Source organism: Tachyglossus aculeatus, chromosome 9 (genome assembly GCF_015852505.1).
Source record: "Tachyglossus aculeatus isolate mTacAcu1 chromosome 9, mTacAcu1.pri, whole genome shotgun sequence".
Classification (NCBI taxonomy): domain Eukaryota; kingdom Metazoa; phylum Chordata; class Mammalia; order Monotremata; family Tachyglossidae; genus Tachyglossus; species Tachyglossus aculeatus.
This window is the reverse complement of record NC_052074.1, coordinates 35,298,718-35,317,783: the sequence shown is the minus strand read 5'-3', so window position 1 is coordinate 35,317,783 and position 19,066 is coordinate 35,298,718. Positions and strand designations below refer to the sequence as shown.

Here is a 19,066-nt window from a genome sequence, read left to right as displayed (position 1 = left end):
TGCTGGGTAGCTGAAGCCTGCCTCCTCAGCAGACCCAAAGGGAAGCAGAGGCAGCTGCAGCCCATTCCCATTTTGGCAGGCAAGGGGATCAGGAGACAGGCTGAAAAGGCCCAAGATCCCATGGCCAGATACACCATCATCATCATCAATCGTATTTATTGAGCGCTTACTATGTGCAGAGCACTGTACTAAGCGCTTGGGAAGTACAAATTGGCAACACATAGAGACAGTCCCTACCCAATAGTGGGCTCACAGTCTAAAAGTCTGCACCACTGTGCAGATCAATCCATCTCAGTACACTAGATGTTTATGAGAACAAGACCATCTATTGGGAAGGGGTAGTTTTGTCTCCTTTAATCAAGAGCCTAGATGAAGCTGCTTCCTGCTCTGCCGGCTTAGGATGGTGTTCACTTAGTAAACATCAGGCACTTGCCCTGACCCTTTCCGGCTTGCCTAAACCCTATTCAACTCCAAGACCCCAGCCAGGCTACTGCCTTCCCCAACTCACGCTGTGGGGGACTCGAGCGTGCTGCTGCCACCAAGGAATAGCTAGGAAGCAACCAAACCAGGGTCCCAGCAGCTGTCAGTATTCAGTGCCTTGCCCTAGGTGTCCACTTTAGCATCCTGCCACGGTCTTCTTTGCAGAGGGTGGGAGAAAAGGATTGCCTGTGCTGGAAAATGAATTAGCGCCAGTCTGGCTTAGTGCTCTGAGGTGGTCGTTATCCAGAACCGAGTAACTCAACAGAGCACTGGTGTCATTGAAGCTGTCAGACCTCCTGCACTGCTCTTCAAGTCATCTTGCCTGGGGACACGCTTGTCTTTCCCATAGCCATACCAGAACGGGTCCCCTGGTGCTGCTGGGTGCTACCTTCTCTCCTCCTCATCGTTTGTCCAGGACTAGTTGTCTAGCAGTATCCCCCACCCAAACCTTGTAGGACCCCCTCCTAGGAGTTTCTGGGGAGTGACCACGAGCAGGGCTGAGTGCCCAGGACTCCCGCCTTGCTTGGTTCAAAAATGCAGCAGCACCGACTCTATGCCTTGGGAGTCAGGGAGGGCTTTTAAAGCAACCCATCCTGGATGTGTCCAACCTGTGCCCACCAACGTGTATGCCCATTATCTCTGTCCAGAAGAATGTGTGTGTGTGCGTGTAACAATTTACTCTGTTGTGGATCACTGTTACAGCCCTAGGTGGCCAATACTTATTAAACAATTCAACCACTAGTGGGGTGAATAAGGACTCCTGGTTTGTATTCACAGACACTGCCTTAGCTGTCAACATAAGGTAGGACTAGTATGCTGGGCTACCTTATGACCAGGACAGAAAGCCCTGAAAGCATTAATGGTTTTACTACTACCCCTATCCAGCTTAAAGGTAGGGAAAGTGCAACTAAAGATCAGGAACCACAAACCTTTTGCTCATGCCCCAGCCCCGAAGAATTACAGAGGACCTGGAAATGCCCACTTTGCCCTGGTTAGGGCAGATGTGAGGAACTTAGCCTCTGTCTCAGGACCCCCAAGGGGCTTCCCTGCAATTGCGTTGTCCACTTTTTCCCAACTCCAAGATTCTTGTCCTCTTGCCTTTAAGCCTAGGCTAGACATCCAGAAAAGTTGGTGAGTGACTCATACCAAGAATTCCATCATTTCCTGCTTGAAGGTCCAGCTGGAACCTGTCCCTAACCTGTCTGGGGGAGCAGAGTAGAGGCCATCACCCCACACAAATCTGACCTTCAGAGACTCCTGCCACCTTCTCCCTAAGGGCAGAGGTGGCAGTCCCTGAGCGATGGGGTAATGACCTTTCCCAAAAGCTTAAAACTCAGTGTGTCAAGGGAAGGGCCAGATGAGAAGGGTTAGGGGACACAGGGGTATGAGAAAGTCTGATAGGGCTCACTTAGGGTACAAACATAGACTCAGTGTTCCCATCATAAGACCAAAAACTGCCCCTGACTATTGGGCTTGTTCAGAAGCAGCCAATCCAGGATTCCACTCCTGGCTTTAATGGGCGCTGGGAAAAGGAGAGGAGCAAGGAATGGGAGAATACCTACTGACACTTTAAATCAGATGAGAAGTGGCTAAAGAGAGAGCACTCTGGGTTGGGAGACAGGAGCTGGGTCCTGGACAACAGCACCTTTTGGGACCTGGCTGGGTAGGTCCCAATCCCCCACCCCAATCACAAGGCCCTGCTCTCCCCTTAGCTCAAACTGGCGGACTCCGCTTTGGGTAGGACTTAGGGAACCAGTTTGCCTTTTTCACAGGTGTCAGTTGCAACACTCAAGTAACAGCTTCTGTACCCAAAGGGAGCAGAGCATCATTACACACTTTTCTTGGGAGCAACCGGCCAACAAGCAACCCCACACCAGTACAGCCATCTGGGATGTTGAAACAAACTAGCCTCAAACCAGTGTGCATTGTGTTCCTGGAGTCCACTGAGAACCTAGGCTTATTTGGCCAATGCTTTTAGCCTGGCAAACCCAGAAGCAACCTTATACCTTCCAGTGTGCTTTGCCAACTCCCTGCCACCAACTTCCTGGAAACCAATGAAATTACCCCTATTCTCTGTGCTTCGTCAAGCACTGAAAACCCCTGGGACGCTACTCTTGAGAAACTCCTTTCCTTGCTCAACCCAGCTAAGTCCCTGACACTTTGTCTGTAGGCAGCAGTACATGATAACACTGGAGGCAAGGCTCTCGGTAGGAAATCAAAGAAGTGAGAGAGGTCTTGATCATATTTCTGTGGAGCTTTTCCAAAGAACCCTGGGCAATAATGGAATAATAATGGTAACAATAATGATGGCATTTATTAAGTGCTTACTATGTGCAAAGCACTGTTCTAAGCGCTGGGGAGGTTACAAGGTGATCAGGTTGTCCCACAGTGGGCTCACAGTCTTAATCCCCATTTTCCAGATGAGGTAACTGAGGCACAGAGAAGTTGTGAGTTGCCCAAAGTCACACAGCTGACAATTGGCAGAGTTGGGATTTGAACCCATGACCTCTGACTCCAAAGCCCGTGCTCTTTCTATGGAGCCATGCTTCGTGGAAGGGGTCCACTATTTCGTGCTCTTTAAAGGGCCTGAATTCTCACCTTGTACTTTCCTAGAACAAACAAGGGGGTTCGGGGCACCTACGCGCCAATGGAACAGCGGCCAACAGCGAAGCAACCCACGTCAAATTGTTTTATTCAAATTACACACTTGATTTTTTGGAAACATAGCATTTTTAGTTCAAAGCACATTACTGGCTTGGTTTCTGGAATGTGGGTGGCGAACAATGGTCTCCATTTCATGCTTTCTGAAGTTTAATTTTCAATTATCTCTGGAAATTCGGGACAGTTTGTATTTCCAAATGCATTTTTGCAAGGGTCAGATGAGAGCAGCAGCGTTAGGTGGAACACTGGCTTGTTTTACAAAATGCCAAATTGAGTTCCATCTGTTGTCAGTGCATAAAAAGGCATTGTGGCGGCCCAGCGAGCTCCTAAGAGCAGGTTCTGAACCCGAGTCCACCACACTTCTACGGCAGAAGCTTATTCTCATATATTATGAGTCTGTAGTTAGAACTCAGATGCATGCTGATATATTAGGCTTCTCGATCAACACAGAAGTATGGAATTGAACCTCCGAGGCTAAGGCTGCCAGGGCCCTTGGTGAACACTGGTACTTAAAACAACTAGGTCCTGAATGCGAGGTAAGGGCATCTCACTACCCTGCCAGGAGTGCAAAGCCCAACTGTGCTGAATAGCTTTTCCCAAGATGGACAGACAGCATTTGTTATCCCAGGGCTGGAGGGGTGAGTTTTAGCTCAGGACAAGGAAAGGCATAAAATATGGTGGGAGAGGGGGAGGAAATCCAGTTCATTACCACTTAAGAGATCCCAGCCTTGAATTCTTCTCTTGAAGATCCACCAAACTTATGTGTCGAGGGAGGACTAATGGTTTGATGAGGAAACAACAGATCAACCCCACAATTTTAAACCCCACAAACCCTTAAGTGTTTGGTCTAGGCCCAGTTTAGTCTTTTCTTAAAAAAAAGTTTCATGAATTAGTAGAGGAGGCTAGGCAAATACTAAAGGGATTGGAAGGAGGAGGAGGGGGGAGGAAGGAGAATAAATCTCTAATAAATCCTTCATTATTATTTCAGACCCTGATTTTTTTCCCTCTGAAACCCTGGTCTCCTTGACACAGCCTAGGTTGGGGAAGAAACTGATTTTTTTTCAAAAAAGGCCCCTCCTGCAGAAGCCACAGCAAGATGAGGAGGGGAAGGGACCACATACTCAGTAAATGGGGTGGTTCTAAATTGCCAACATTCACTAAAGGAAACACTTGTGTGAGGAGGAAGCAAATAAGTTTGCCTTGGTTTTCTAGGCAAATGCATGTGTTAGCTGAGGTGGTTGGGAGTTAGTCTACTGTGTTCACCTTCAGCTGTTCTGGAACTGGCTTCTCCCCACCCTCACTTCTGGACTAAGTTACAGAGAACTTAGTTTGGGGCTGCCCTCTCCAAGGGAAACCTGTGGGCAGAGACTGGGAATCCTGTGTGATGCAGATGCTGGAGCTGAGGGTTCAAGGATGACAGACTGATGACCAAAGGAAAAGAAAAGGAGAGGGAAAACCAGTCTCCACGCTACCAAGCAGACGGTCCTCAATGACGACGGTCAACGTGATGCTCGTGCTCTGATTTTCCTAGAAATTCCCTAGGCAGGAAACAGATAATTTTTTAATCAGACAAGTTCAAACAGCAGTGACCCACTAGTCACTCCCTGGCTCCTGACATCCACCAAGCACGCAGGAGGGAAATAATGTTTGGTAGCTCAGATTTTTGGAATCTTCACTTCTGTTCAAAATGTTATCAACTCAGGATTTTCCTTTGCGTGAACTTCAAAATCACCAGGCTAGCAAAATGCTTCTGCTGTTCCATGAGGGACTGCTCCTCTCCTTGTTACACTTAATCTTAAAATAAAACGTTCTGTGATATAATGACTTGCTTTCCCTAGTCTTCTGGGACAAAGTAGAAGCAGACGAAACTGAGTAGGGTTTCGTTTCCCCACTGACCTGGCTTTTACAGGGTTGGGATGCAGAAGGATTCAGGTGTCACCAATTAGCCACTGCTCCTTTAAAAGGTGCAGATCAGTGCAGGCCCTGTGGCCGGCAGAGAGATCACCCTGGTCAGATATCAGGAAGAAGCATCGGAAAACAACTAGCCCATGGAGTTGGAGCCTGCCTATACCTTCCCTGCAGAATTAGCTCAGCCCCTCAGTCTGTCCCACCCAGGTCTTTAAAACGGTCCAGCACAACAGGGCGAGTGGTTGACATCTTCCATCTGCCTCAAACCGCCTACAGACTCACCAGTTCAGGCCCGACTGCTCCAAGTCAAGACTTTCTAACAGACTGCCTACCCTCAGGAGAGTTCCTACCCCACTGGCCTTCTTGCCTAGCTGCAGCTCCCAGAGAAGGGGGCCAGTTTTATTTCTTATGGCATCTGTTAAGCACTGGGGGAGGTCCAAGCTAATCAGGTCGGACACAGTCCTTGTCCTGCATAGGGCTTGCAGTCTCGATCCCCATTTTACAAATGAGGAAACTGTGGCACAGAGAAGTGAAGTGACTGGCCAGGTTCTTACAGCAGACAAGTGGCAGAGCCGGGATTAGAGCCCTTCTGACTCCCAGGACCGTGCTCTAGCTACTCGGGCATGCTGCTTCTCTAATGTGTATATATGTGTAATGTGTATATACGTTTGTACATATTTTTTACTCTATTTATTTTATTTGTACATATCTATTCTAATTATTTTATTTTGTTAGTATGTTTGGTTTTGTTCTCTGTCTCCCCCTTTTAGACTGTGAGCCCACTGTTGGGTAGGGACTGTATATGTTGCCAATTTGTACTTCCCAAGCGCTTAGTACAGTGCGCTGCACATAGTAAGCGCTCAATAAACACGACTGATGATGATGATGATGATGTGTGTGCTAAAGGTCTCCCTCCTCCTGGGCACCAGGATTACAGGGAGGGACTTGCCAGGAGAGAAGCCTGGGGCCACCAGCAACTCAAAACCAAGCCATATAAGAAGCAGCATAACAAGAGTGGGAAAGAGGCTTTGACTGTTGAGAGTTACTTCCTGCAACTGGGAATTTCCACATATATTTATAGAGTACACATGTAATGGGGTGAACCACTGCTCCTCTTTTCCTGTTTCCCACACACATCTGTGAGCCCCTACCACAGCCCTGCAGCGGTGCAGGGGAGGTCGCTGGGGAAGAGAAGCACGAACTCCTGCAGATACAAGACAGGGTGCCCTTCCCTTCCCCACCTTCCCTCCCCTTCTCGCTTCCCTCTCCCCCCAGGGAGTAGAGAACAGTACACCCTCCCTCCTCACACGGACCTCAGTTAAAGGTCAGTTTGGACAGTTAGTGTCAGGATGCAGATCTGGTGCAGGTGAGGTCGGCCGGGGCAGGGTGGAATAAGCGAGCAGCAGCCACTGTACCCAGGATATCCAGGCTAACTACTAGTCTCCTAGATTGGGAGCCCTTCAAGGGACAGGGTCCATGTCTATTTCCCACTTGTATACTCTTTCCCAGTGCTTAGTACTGTGCTCTGCACACAGTAAGGACTTAAGAAATATTATTACTACTACTACTCCACATCACTTCCTTGCTTTCCCCCACCTTCTCCCTTCTTCCAGATTTTGCCTGGCCATTGCCAATTTGCCCCAACGGAAGGATGGCAGGGCAACTCCTCACCGCTGGCTTTAAAGCACTCAAATACCTTGCCTCCTCCTACCTCAACTCGCTAATCTACTACAAACCAGCCCACACACTTTGCTCCTCTAGCGCTAATCTTCTCATTGTACTTCAATCTCATCTCTCTCGCCACTGACCTCTGTCCTACCTCTGGCCTGGAAAGCCCTCCTCCCCTCCTCGAATCCGACAGACAATAACTCTCTCCCTTATTGAAAGGTCCAACTCCTTCAAAAGGCCTTCCCTTAGCCTTCCTTTCCGCTTCTCCCTCTCCCTCCTGCATTGCCCTCACTTGCTCCCTTCATTCATCCCCCTCTTCACAGCTCCACAGCACAGAAGCAGAGTGGCTTAGTGGAAAGAGCCCGGGCTTTGGAGTCAGAGGTTGTGGGTTCTAATCTCGGCTCCGCCACTTGTCTGCTGTGTGACCTTGGGCAAGCCACTTAACTTCTCTGGGCCTCAGTTACCTCATCTGTAAAATGGGGATTAATACCGTGAGCCCCATGTGGGACAACCTGCTTACCCTGTATCTACACCAGCGCTTAGAACAGTGCTTGGCACAAAGTAAGCACTTAATATCATAACCCCCTCCAGACTGTAAGCTTGTTGTGGGTAAGGAAAGTGTCTGTTATTATAGAGTACTCCCAAATGCTGAGTGTAATGCTCTACACACAGTAAGCGCTCAAGAAATACGGCTGAATAAATGAAAAGGGTCTCACAATTGATCTAGCCTGTCCAGTGGTATCTGTGGATTTGGAGAGAGGTTTTATAGGGAGTCTGAGGCTGGTGCACATAGTAAACATGGTGTTCCTGAGGTGTCCACTGCAGAGCTTGACGCTGAAGTGATCGAGTCTACCAGGTGGTCCCACTACACCCTTCACAGCCCTGCCCCCCTCCGCTGCCCTAGCACAGCCTCACCTCAGTATCCGTGGAAGCTCAGGACTCTTGTAGATGAATTTGTGTCTGTAGCCAAGGTCCATGTGAAACGGAACAAACTGGACTTTGAAGTCACGGAAACTCCGAGATGGGGCTGCGATGTTGTAAAGCTGGGGCAAGGGGAGAGGAGGAGATGAAAAAAGTAATGAGGAGTCCAGCTTCACAACACTTCGCCAGAGTCCGCTGAAGTGCCTTTAGTGATCTCTCATACGAGCCCCCCTCCCCAATGAGCCATCTTGTAGTTAGTCGGCCCTGTCTTGAAGGAGCAAAAGCACACCCCAGGAATTTCTAATGAACCTCCACTTCCTCTCCCTCCTACACTGGGGTAGTTCAGATGGCAACGCTTGGATGCATCCTGTCTGTACAGTGCTGCTGCCAGATCTCTGGAATGCCGCAGCAAAGAAGCCCCAAACAAGAGACAGCTAGGATGGGGGCTGGAGGACTCAGGGTGGTCTAGAGTCACCTACTTTAATCACTTACCCAGGGAACTCCTTTACTCACCCAGCTTCAGTAGCTACCCAACTGCCACCTCTAAGCAGATGACCTCACATCCACACCTTGCCTTCCCTGACCTCTCCTACCCACCAATCATGGCAGGACCTAGCCTCCAGAATCTCCCACTTGATGTTCACCCAGACTTTTAAATGCTTCACGTTAAAACATTAACATCACTCCGCCTAACTTTTCCACCTCAGTTGACACCACCACCTTTCTCTTTGTCCCAGAAAACTCAACTTTGGGTGTCATCTCTAATTCCTCTCTTTCAATTCTCACATTCAAACACTTGCTGTATCGTGCTGAACACCACAATATTATCTCTCCACCTAAATAACAATACTCGTGGTTTACGCTCTCATTTCCACACTTAAGATTACTGTTCTGGCGTCCTCACTGGTCTTCCAGTTCCACTCCTCATATCCACTACAGGCTGTTCATTTTCCTAAATACGTGTTTATCACACACACTGTCTCCCCGACCAAAATCTTCAGTGGCTCCCTTCTCCCTCACCTCAAGGAAGGACAACCTACCACTGACTTCAAGGCTCTTTTTGAACTCTCTCCATTTTACAGAGCAGCTTTCTTCTGCTGCTCCCCACTCACTCTCTCAGCTCCTCCTAAACTAACCTTCCCATCATCGCTTGATCTCATTTCTCCCACTTCTTAGCCAACGTTCATGCCCTCCCTCTACCTAGAACTCCTTCCCCTTTCAATTCTGGCAGACCACAGTCCTCCCCAGTTTCAAAGCCCTCCCAGAAATCCCGCCTCCTCGGGGGGGCATTATCCAATTTTATTATAGCATCACAGGTCACCTCATCCCAACTGCCATCTCAACTCTACTATATTCATCCAGTCGCAGTATTCATGTACATATCAAGTCAGGTACATGACTACTGAAGCACTTAAGTCATTAATTTCCCCATCAATAAATGCAGTTTATTGAGCGTGCACCAATACCAAGCACTGCCCTAAGCACTTCCCTTACCCTCAACCTCTCAATGGGGATTCTGTGAGGGGCGAGATACAAAGACCTTAGTCTCAGTGCTTGTTCCATAGTCAAAGAACTGTCCAGGGGTCTAATGTCTGATTGCTACCATCTGCCTGATCCAGAGGCAGATGGAAAAGCAAGGCTCTTGCCCATCTCATTCACTTGTCCTGACAGCACTCTGCGCAACACCACAGCCATGAGGAAATTGAAGCATCTTGGTTACCATGAAGTGTGGAGGGGTAGAGTTCTTGGAAAAAAGGTGCCTTCGAAAACCTCACAAACCTCACCCCTAGAGCCACCGTTATTACTCAAGTAAAATGATACAATGAAGGTATTATTTAGGGGCAGGACTAACAGTAACGGCAGTCGTGAAAATCCAACTGATGCCTGCCACCAACTGAATGCCCTCAGCAGAGGACAGAGTCCGCACCCTGCCCTCGACCCTCGCCTTGCCTCTCTCCTGCCTGGAAAAAGCCAAAGTGCTGCTCCAACAGGCGCCCGAAGCCAGACAAATGCATTGAGGCCCCCTGGAACACAGCCCCTCCTCTGGACTCAACCCCAATTAAGAGTGTGTGTCCAGGCCATCTTCCAGCTCCACCCATCAATCCCCCTGGTCTTTTTTTCCCTGCAAGGGGACTCAAAATAAGAAGGCCCTGATCTAGGTTCCTAGTCAGTCCCTAAGGTCGTAGATGATGAGAGACAAGTCAGGTATACATTCTTTCTGCCACCCCTGCTTATCAGCCTGTTTGTTAAGTAAACGTCTAACTGAAAACGTAACCACATACAGCTCCGGTGAGCAGCGCCCAGTGCCAGGGTGTACACATTCAGCTAGGGTTTTTCACTCCCATTCTTCCCCCTCCACCCCACAATGGTACTTCTAAAGCACTTACAGCATGCCATTCATTCATTCAATCGTATTTATTGAGCACTGACTGTGTGCAGAGCACTGTACTAAGCGCTTGGGAACTACAAGTTGGCAACACATAGAGACGGTCCCTACCCAACAACGGGCTCACAGTCTTGATAAGGTGCGAAGGGATGGGGTTGACAGCACAGGTGGATTTTGAGACAGTGCAGGAAATCTCCTTTTTTGGTACTGCTGGGAAAGATGAGAGAGTTGACAAAGGGACCGAAGGAGGGAGAGACTGAGAGGAGCAGGGGAGATTTTAGAGTGATCACATCTGATGGTTTCAATCAGTCTCTCCCCCTTTTAGACTGTGAGCCCACTGTTGGGTAGGGACTGTCTGTATATGTGCCAACTTGTACTTCCCAAGCACTTAGTACAGTGCTCTGCACACAGTAAGTGCTCAATAAATATGATTGATTGATTGATTGATAAAAGGGGGAGACAGACCGGCACTGTACTAAGTGCTAGCGTAGATACAAGATAATGAGGTTGGTCACAGTCCCTGTCCCTCCTGGAGCTCACATACTAAGTCGGAGGGAGAAGGATTTAATTTCTATTTTACAGAGGAGGTAACTGAGGCTCAGAGAAATGACTTGCCCCAGGTCACATGGCAGACAAGTGGCAGAGCCAAGATGAAAACCCAGGTCCTCTGACCCCCAAGCCTGGACTCTTAACACCAGGCCACGCAGCTTCCCACAGGCCAGACCCTGCCTGCAGGAGCAAATCAGTGTCCCCATCCCAGATAAGGTCACTCACTGGCAAAGAGTAACTCCTCGAGAATTACTTCCTTGTCTATACCCTAGCCAAGCTTTTTGTATTGGGTTAAGCTTGCTGATGCAAGCTTACTTGTAAGCCCAGAGAGTTGTTCACTGCAGCCTGGAATGTGCCTGAGAAGAGTCAGGTTCCAACAATAATTCCCTTAATGAAGCAGCTAGTCAGTATCCACTAATTCAGTACTCGTGACTCTGAACTTATGATGAATGGTCATTTCCCTCCAGGTAGAGCAGAGCAACCTTGGTTCCTGAAGGTCACTAAGATTTTTTTCTTATGGTGTTTGTTAAGTATATACTATGTGCCAGGTACTTTACTGATTGAAACCATCAGGTGTGATCGCTCTAAAATCTCCTCTGCTCCTTTCAGTCTCTCCCTCCCTCGGTCCCTTTGTCAACTCTCTCATCTTTCCCAGCAGTACCAAAAAAGGAGATTTCCTGCACTGTCGCAAAATCCACCTGTGCTGTCAACCCCATCCCTTCGCACCTTATCAAAACACTTGCCTCCTCCCTTCTTTCCTCTCTGATCAAGATCTCCAACTGTTTGCTCTCCAACGGCATTTTCCTCCACTGTATTCAAACATGCTCAATGTCTCCCTTATCCTATAAAAACCTTTACCCCACAGCTCCCTCCAGTTATAGCCCCATCTCCTTTATACCATTCCTCTCCAAACTCCTTGAGCGAGTTGTCTACACCCGCTGTCTCAAGTTCCTCTCCTTCAAATTCTCCCCTTGACCCCCTCCAACCTGGCCTCTGTCTCTCTTCACTCCATAAAATTGCCTTCTCAAATGTCACAAATGATCTCTTTCTTGCCAAACCCAACAGCCTCTTTTGCCTAACCCTTCTCAACCTCTCAGTTGCCTTCGACATTGTCGACCACCCACTTCCCCTGGAAACATTACCCAACCTTGGCTTCGCTGACACTGTCCTCGCCTGGTTCTCCAACCTATCTCTCTCACCTCTCATTGTCAGCCTCTTCTCTCTCAGGCTCTTCCTCTGCCTCCAGCCCCATTACTGTGGGAGTCCCTCAAGGCTCAGTTCTGAATCTCCTTCTATTCTTCATCTTCACCCACTCCCCTGGAGAACTCATTTGCTACCATGGCTTCAGCTATCATCTCTTAGCAGTTCTGCATAGGGGATAGAGCAAGGCCCTGGGAGTCAGAAGGACCTGGGTTCTAATCCCGGCTCTATCACTTGTCTCTTGGGTGACCTTGGGAAAGTCACTTGAGATGACTGAAGCACAGAGAAGTCATCTGTAAAATGGGGATTGAGATTGTGTGCCCCACATAGGCCACGGACTGTTTCCAACCCAATTTGCTTATATCCACCCCAGCACTCAGTACAGTTACTGGCAAATGGTAAGCACTTAAACACCATTATTATTATTCACAAATCTCCATCTCCAGCCCTGATTTCTCTCCTTCTATGCAGTATCACATTTCCTCCTGCCTTTAGGACATCTCCACTTGGATGTCCTGCCAACACCTCAAACTTAACATGTCCAAAACAGAACTCATCTTCCCACCCAAACCCCATCTTCCTCATGACTTTCCTGTCACTACAGACAGAACCACCACCCTCCATTTCTCACCACACCATAACATTGGTGTTTTCCTCGACTTATCTCATTCAACCCACCTAAATCCTATCACCTTCACAACATCATTAAATCCAGATTTTCCTCTCCATCCAAACTGCTACCATGTTCATCCAAGCACTTATCCCATCCTGCCTTGGTTACTGCATCAGCCTCCTGTCTCTCCCCCTCCAGTCCATACTTCACTATGCTGCTCGGATCATTTTTCTACAAAAGCGTTCAGTCCATGTTTCCCCACTCCTCGAGAACCTCCAGTGGTTGTCCACCCACCTCTGCATCAAACTGAAACTCCTTACCAAAGGCTTTAAAGCACTCAGTCACCCTGACCTCTAATGTACCTTCCTTCTTCCTACTCCAATAACTTAGTAAGTGCTCAATAAATACCAATGATTGATTTCTACAACCCAGCCCACACACTTCTCTTCTCTATTGCCAACTTATTCACTGTGCCTCAACCTTATCTCCAGGGCTTAGAACAGTGCTTTGCACATAGTAAGCACTTAGTAAATGCCACAATTATTATTATTATTACCTAGCCTCTCGCCCACATCTTGCCTCTGGCCTGGAAGGCCCTCCCTCTTCATATCCAACAAATGATCACTCTTCCCACTTTCAAGGCCTAATTCAAGGCACATCTACCTCAAGTGGCCTTTTTCTTCATTTCCACTTCTTTCACTCCCTTCTTCATCACTCTTGCACTTGGATTTGTACCCTTTATTCACCTCTCCCTTAGTACATATCTCTCCCCCTTGAAGAGTGTGAGCCCATTGTTGGGTAGGGACCGTCTCAGTATGTTGCCAACTTGTACTTCCCAAACGCTCAGTACAGTGCTCTGCATACAGTAAGTGCTCAATAAATACGATTGAATGAATATCTGTAATTTATTTAAATCAAAGTTTGTCCCCCCCCAAGACAATACGCTCGCTGTGGGAAGCGAACTTGTCTACCAACTCTGTGCAACAGTACTCCCCCAAGCACTTAATACAGTGTTCTGCACACAGTATTCAAATATGATTGATTGATACTAAGCGCTGGGGTAGATACAAGTGTACCAGATTGGACACAGTCCATGTCCCACAGGGGCTCAGAGTCTTAATCCTCAATTTACAGATAAGCTAGCTAAGGCACAGAGAAGTTTAAGTGACTTGCCCAAGGTCACACAGCAGACAAATGGCAGACCTGGCAATAGAACCCAGGTCTGTGCTCAATCCACTAGGCCATGCTGCTTCTCAAGTTCCTATTTCTGCCCCACCACCCTGCCTAGGCTTTATCAAGAAAGATATTCCTCTTTCACAGAACAGTGACAATTTCCCTCCCTAGGGATGACTCGCATTCACCTCGTGTAAACGAAACTGATCCCAGGGTTCAAATGGCCCTGGGAGTTACCAGAGCACAGGTGCTAAGCGAGCATCAGCACACACACCTTTCTCCCAAGATGAAATGGAACAACAGGATCATCTTCAGCGTGAAGAATAAGCAACGAACACGAAATGTATTTCACACTGGGGAGAGAACAAAATCCAATTAACAGATCAAAAAAAAGATCAAATCAGAGGGGCTAATTCTACACAATGACTACAGGAGCCATGGGGGACAGGGCTTTAAACAGCCCCCATCAATTCCTTGGGGTTTTTTCATACCTCAAAACTGCAAAAATCATCTCACCCGCTGATGGCAACACTAACCTGTTCTCAGGAATTTTTCTGGAAATGTCCAAGCAGTGGGCATCTATATAACCCCAGTTCTATCCCAGCCACACGGAGACTAACACATTTCATCTTTGACTTGGGGTGGGGAAAAAAACCCAAAAAACCCAAAACTGTGTTTTCAGAGTAAAAGTGTTGTAGTGGGAATGCTGTAAGCTTAATGTGGGCAGGGAATGTGTCTATCAACTCTGTTCTATTGTACTCTCCCAAGTGCTTAGTGCAGTGCTCTGCATACAGTAAGCACTCAATCAATAATAATAATAATAATAATTGGCATTTGTTAAGCACTTTCTATGTGCAAAGCACTGTTCTAGGAGCTGGGGAGGATACAGGGTGATCAGGTTGTCCCACGTGGGGCTCACAGTCTTAATCGCCATTTTACAGATGAGGTAACTGAGGCCCAGAGAAGTTAAGTGACTTGCCCAAGATCGCACAGCAGACATGTGGTGGAGTTGGGATTCGAACCCGTGACCTCTGACTCCAAAGCCCATGCTCTTTCCACTGAGCCACGCACTGGATTGTTTGTAGAATTAGATTTCTCCTTGTTTCTTCAGATTTGATGGCAAAACATCAAACCGTGAACAGAGATTAATTGATAAACTGACACCCATTAGAAATCTTTTTACAAAGTTTGTTGACAGTTTTGTAAAGCACTTGTTTCCCTTTGTTACCATTTCACTATTTTGTTTGTTACTATTCATGGAATACCCAGTGTTTAGAACAGTGCTTGGCACATAGTAAGCGCTTAACAAATGCCATCATTATTATTATTAATACTTGGACTCACTTGTGCAATTCAAAGGTGGATCTGAAGATAGGTTTGATTTGGAAAATGATATAATACTGATGTCACATGTCCCTAAGGAAAAAGGGTTCTACTCTGGAGTAAGATGCACTGTAAACTCAAAAATGGACCCAGCATCTAGTGATATGAGGAAGCCAAACATGGCTAGAGTTAGAAACATTTAGTCTGGAAAGATATATGCTGAAGGGTGTGGGTAGGGAGAATGCGTTTTTTTTCCCCTAATCAAAAGTATTAACAGAGCCTTTACTGTGTGCAGAGCACTGTACTAAGCACTTGGGAGAGTCCAATATAACAGAGTTGGTACACACATTCCCTGCCCAAAACAGGTTTACAGTCTAGAGGGGGAGAGAGACATAAATCAGTGCTTAGAACAGTGCTTGGTACATAGTAAATGCTTAACAAATACTATAATTATTAAATAAACTAAGGATATGCACATAAGTGCTGTAGGGCTGAGGGAAGGGTGAAATCCAGGTGCAAAGGGAAAAGCAGAAGGGAGTGGGAGAAGAGGAATTGAGGGCTTAGTCAGGGAAGGCCTCTGGGAGGAGATGGGCCTTCAATAAGACTTTGAAGGTGGGGAAGGTGATCGTCTGTCAGATATGAAGACCAGGGTTTCAGGCCAAAGTCAGGATGTGGGCAAGATGGATGAGATCGAGGTGCAGTGAGTAGGGTGGCAATAGAGGAACGAAGTGAGCGGGTTGGGCTGTAGTAAGAAATCAGGGAGATAAGGTAGGAGGGGGCAAGGTGATTGAATGCTTTAAGGGTGACGGTAAGGAGTTTCTGGTTGATGCAGAGGTGGATGGGGAACCACTAGAGGTTCCTGAGCAGTGGGGAAACATGGACTGAGCTTTTTGGTAGAAAACTGATCTAGGCAGCTGAGTGAAGTATGGACTGGGGCCGTCAGGAGAGACAGGAGGCAGGGAGGTCAGCAAGGAGGCTGATGCAGTAATCAAGGCGGGATAGAAAAAGTGCTTGAATTAATATGGCAGCAGTTTGGATGGAGAGGAAAGTGTAGATTTTAGCAGATTTTAGCAGTGTTGTGAAGGTTGAACCAACAGGATTTGGTGACAGATTTAATATGTGGGTTGAATGAGAGAGATGAGTCAAGGATAACACCAAGGTTACGGGCTTGTGAGACAGAAAGGATGGTGGCCCAGGATGAGGGGACTACCGCTGAACCTTGTTCACAGCAATAGATACACATCTTCCCACAAGTGGTAAACATGGAGTTTGTTCTATTTGCTACAGTACACAATTGTACAGGCTGAAAATATCTGTAGGTTCAAAAACAGTACTGAAAATACATCGATTACTACAGATATTGTTGGTGACGCAGAAGTGAAAAGTTAGGGATGCTCTATAGTTGATTCTGTTTACACTGCTTACTGCTTACATTCTCCTGTACCTTCTACCACTACCACTTAAGTTCTCTCTCCCTCCCTCCAGGCTGGCATCTCCTCCTGCCTTCAGGACATCTCCACCTGGATGTCCGCACATAAGTGCTGTAGGGCTGAGGGAAGGGTGAAATCCAGATGCAAGGGAAAAGCAGAAGGGAGTGGGAGAAGAGGAATTGAGGGCTTAGTCAGGGAAGGCCTCTGGGAGGAGATGGGCCTTCAATAAGACTTTGAAGGTGGGGAAGGTGATCGTCTGTCAGATATGAAGACCAGGGTTTCAGGCCAAAGTCAGGATGTGGGCCTGAAACCCTAAACTAAAACTAAACATGTCTAAGACTGAGCTCCTTATCTTCCCTCCCAAACCCTGTCCTCTCCCTGACTTTCTCTTCACTGTGGACCGCACTACCATCCTTCCTGTCTCACAAGCCCGCAACCTTGGTGTCATCCTTAATTCCACTCTCTTTCACCCCACACATCCAATCCGTCACCAAAACATGCCGGTCTCACCTTCACAACATCGCCAAGAGCCGCCCTTTCCTCTCCATCCAAACTGCTAAGTTGTTGGTACAATGTCTCATCCTATCCCGACTGGAAAACTGCATCAGGCTCCTCTCTGATCTCCCATGCTCCTGTCTCTCCCCATTTCAGTCTATACTTCACTCTGCTGCCCGGATTATCTCTGTACAGAGATGCTCTGGGCATGTCACTCCCCTACTCAAAAATTTCCAGTGGTTGCCCGTCAATCGTCGAATCAAGCAAAAACTCCTCACTCTCGGCTTCAAGGCTGTCCATCACCTCGCCCCCTCCTACCTCACCTCCCTTCTCTCCGTCTTCACCCCAGTCCACACACTCCACTCCTCTGCTAATGTGCTTCGTTCTTGCCTGTCCCACCATTGACCCCTCACCATGTCCTAACTCTGGCCGGGAATGCCCTCCCTCCTTACATCTGCCAAACTACCTCTCTTCCCCCCTTCAAAGCCCTACTGAGAGCTCACCTCTTCCAGGAGGCCTTCCCAAACTGAGCAACCCCCCTTTTCCTCTGCTCCTCCTCCCCTCCCCATTGCCCCTACTCCCTCTGATCTACCCCCTTTCCGCCCCACAGCACTTGTGCATATTTGTACATATTTTTCTATTTATTTTATTAATGATGTGTATATAACTATAATTCTATTTATCTATTTTGATGCTACTGATGCATGCCTACTTTTTTTGTTTTGTTGTCTGTCTCCCCCTTCTAGACTGTGAGCCCATTGTTGGGTACGGATTGTCTCTGTTGCCAAACTGTACTTTCCAAGTGCTTAGTACAGTGCTCTGCACACAGTAAGTACTCAATAAATATGATTGATTGAATGAATGAATGAATTAATGTTGTTGCCATTCACCTAAATTCCCTGTCTGTCTGTGGCTATGCTAGGGCTATCTTCTCTCTTCTGAAGTGCTGTGATAAGGTATTCAGGTCCTTACAGCTTATAGAAACTATAACCTATAGAAACCTAAAACACTTGATCTAACACAGTTGCAGTGATGTTGCTGTTCCTTGTACAATCTTTCATTCTTCCAGTGACTAAAGCTGAGACACCCTGCTAGTTTGGAGGCCACTTTTCAATGAATTGACTGTATGAGGATTGTGAGCTCAAAAAATATTGGGTGATTCCAGACCCTGCTCTTCACAAAACTGCCAAGATCTGTATGCCCTTCAGGACTGCAGAGCCCCTGAAATAGCTGATCCTAGGACTGTCCCATCCCATTTGGGTTTTAAATCCTCCTACTGCCTGGGAATATGCCTGGGTCCAATCAGTGGGCTCAGCGAGACAAGTTTTGGTAACTGCTTTATTCAATAGTCAAACATTCAATGGTTCCAGAATAGAAGCAGTGGTTAGCACAGAACCAAACACCCTCCCTGACTCCAATACTTAAATTTCTAGCAACCAAGGAGTAGAAGAGCAACAAAGGGTGTTTGAAAAGGAGTTACTTACTTTTCATCATTTGCAAATTTAATTCCACTGCTTGTGATGGGATCGAGGAAGAACCAGTCGAATCCAGGAAAATATCTATATATCTGAATAGACCCAAAACAGGAAGTTACTATTAGATTAATTTACCAGCCACCCATGCCTCTTGGTGTTATCCCAGCACCATCCCAACAAAATACCAAAACAAAGGCTTTGAATGCCACCGAAAATCTGGTTTCTAAGGGGCTTTCCCCAATCAGTCAACTAACAAAAAGAGGCTTTTTCCTAGATGCATGTAGTAAAGTCGGTCTGATTCTCACCTCGCTTAAAAATCACATAACGAAAAAAAAGCCCACCAAAATTAGCTGCTTTGACTCCAACCCAATATCATTCCAAAACGATTCCTGATCAGCCAGGACTGAAGTTGGCTGGTTTGTCAGCCTGAGAGAATGCCTGGACCAAACCTCATCCCCACCACTGGCCCCCTTTAAAATTCTTGGCTGGAACAACCAACAAGGCAGAACCAGGCGTTACTGAGAAGCTGGTGATCTCTCTCTGTCAGATCCAACTGGGGGAACTGTTGGGATGGCATGCAGATGAAATAACCAGCTCCTTGGCTAGAGAAGGAACTTCAGGGGCCCCTAGGGCCCACCATCTAGATCAACAGGAAAATTCATGAAAGTCTCTACTTGCCACCGAAAATGGGTGACTCTTTGCTTCTTCACGGATATTGGTAAATGGAGATTCCAAGATCAGAGCATCTGGAGGAGTTTCTGAAAGAGGGGAAAGGGTCAAACAG

At 47.3% G+C, this 19,066-nt stretch overlaps 1 protein-coding gene across 1 annotated transcript in view; it reads right to left on the bottom strand.

Annotated features, from left to right (window-relative positions):
- Positions 1 to 3,152: 3,152 nt before the first annotated feature.
- The window catches only part of ABHD12 (abhydrolase domain containing 12, lysophospholipase), a 139,437-nt gene continuing 123,523 nt past the window's right edge, over positions 3,153 to 19,066 (bottom strand). The window contains exons 9-13 of the mRNA XM_038751038.1: positions 18,961 to 19,040; positions 18,292 to 18,374; positions 13,834 to 13,912; positions 7,633 to 7,760; positions 3,153 to 4,679 (exon numbers count right to left, since the gene is read on the bottom strand). Coding sequence (XP_038606966.1) covers positions 4,628 to 4,679; positions 7,633 to 7,760; positions 13,834 to 13,912; positions 18,292 to 18,374; positions 18,961 to 19,040 — 422 coding nt within the window. The 3' untranslated portion in view covers positions 3,153 to 4,627. The remainder of the gene's footprint in view (positions 4,680 to 7,632; positions 7,761 to 13,833; positions 13,913 to 18,291; positions 18,375 to 18,960; positions 19,041 to 19,066) is intronic.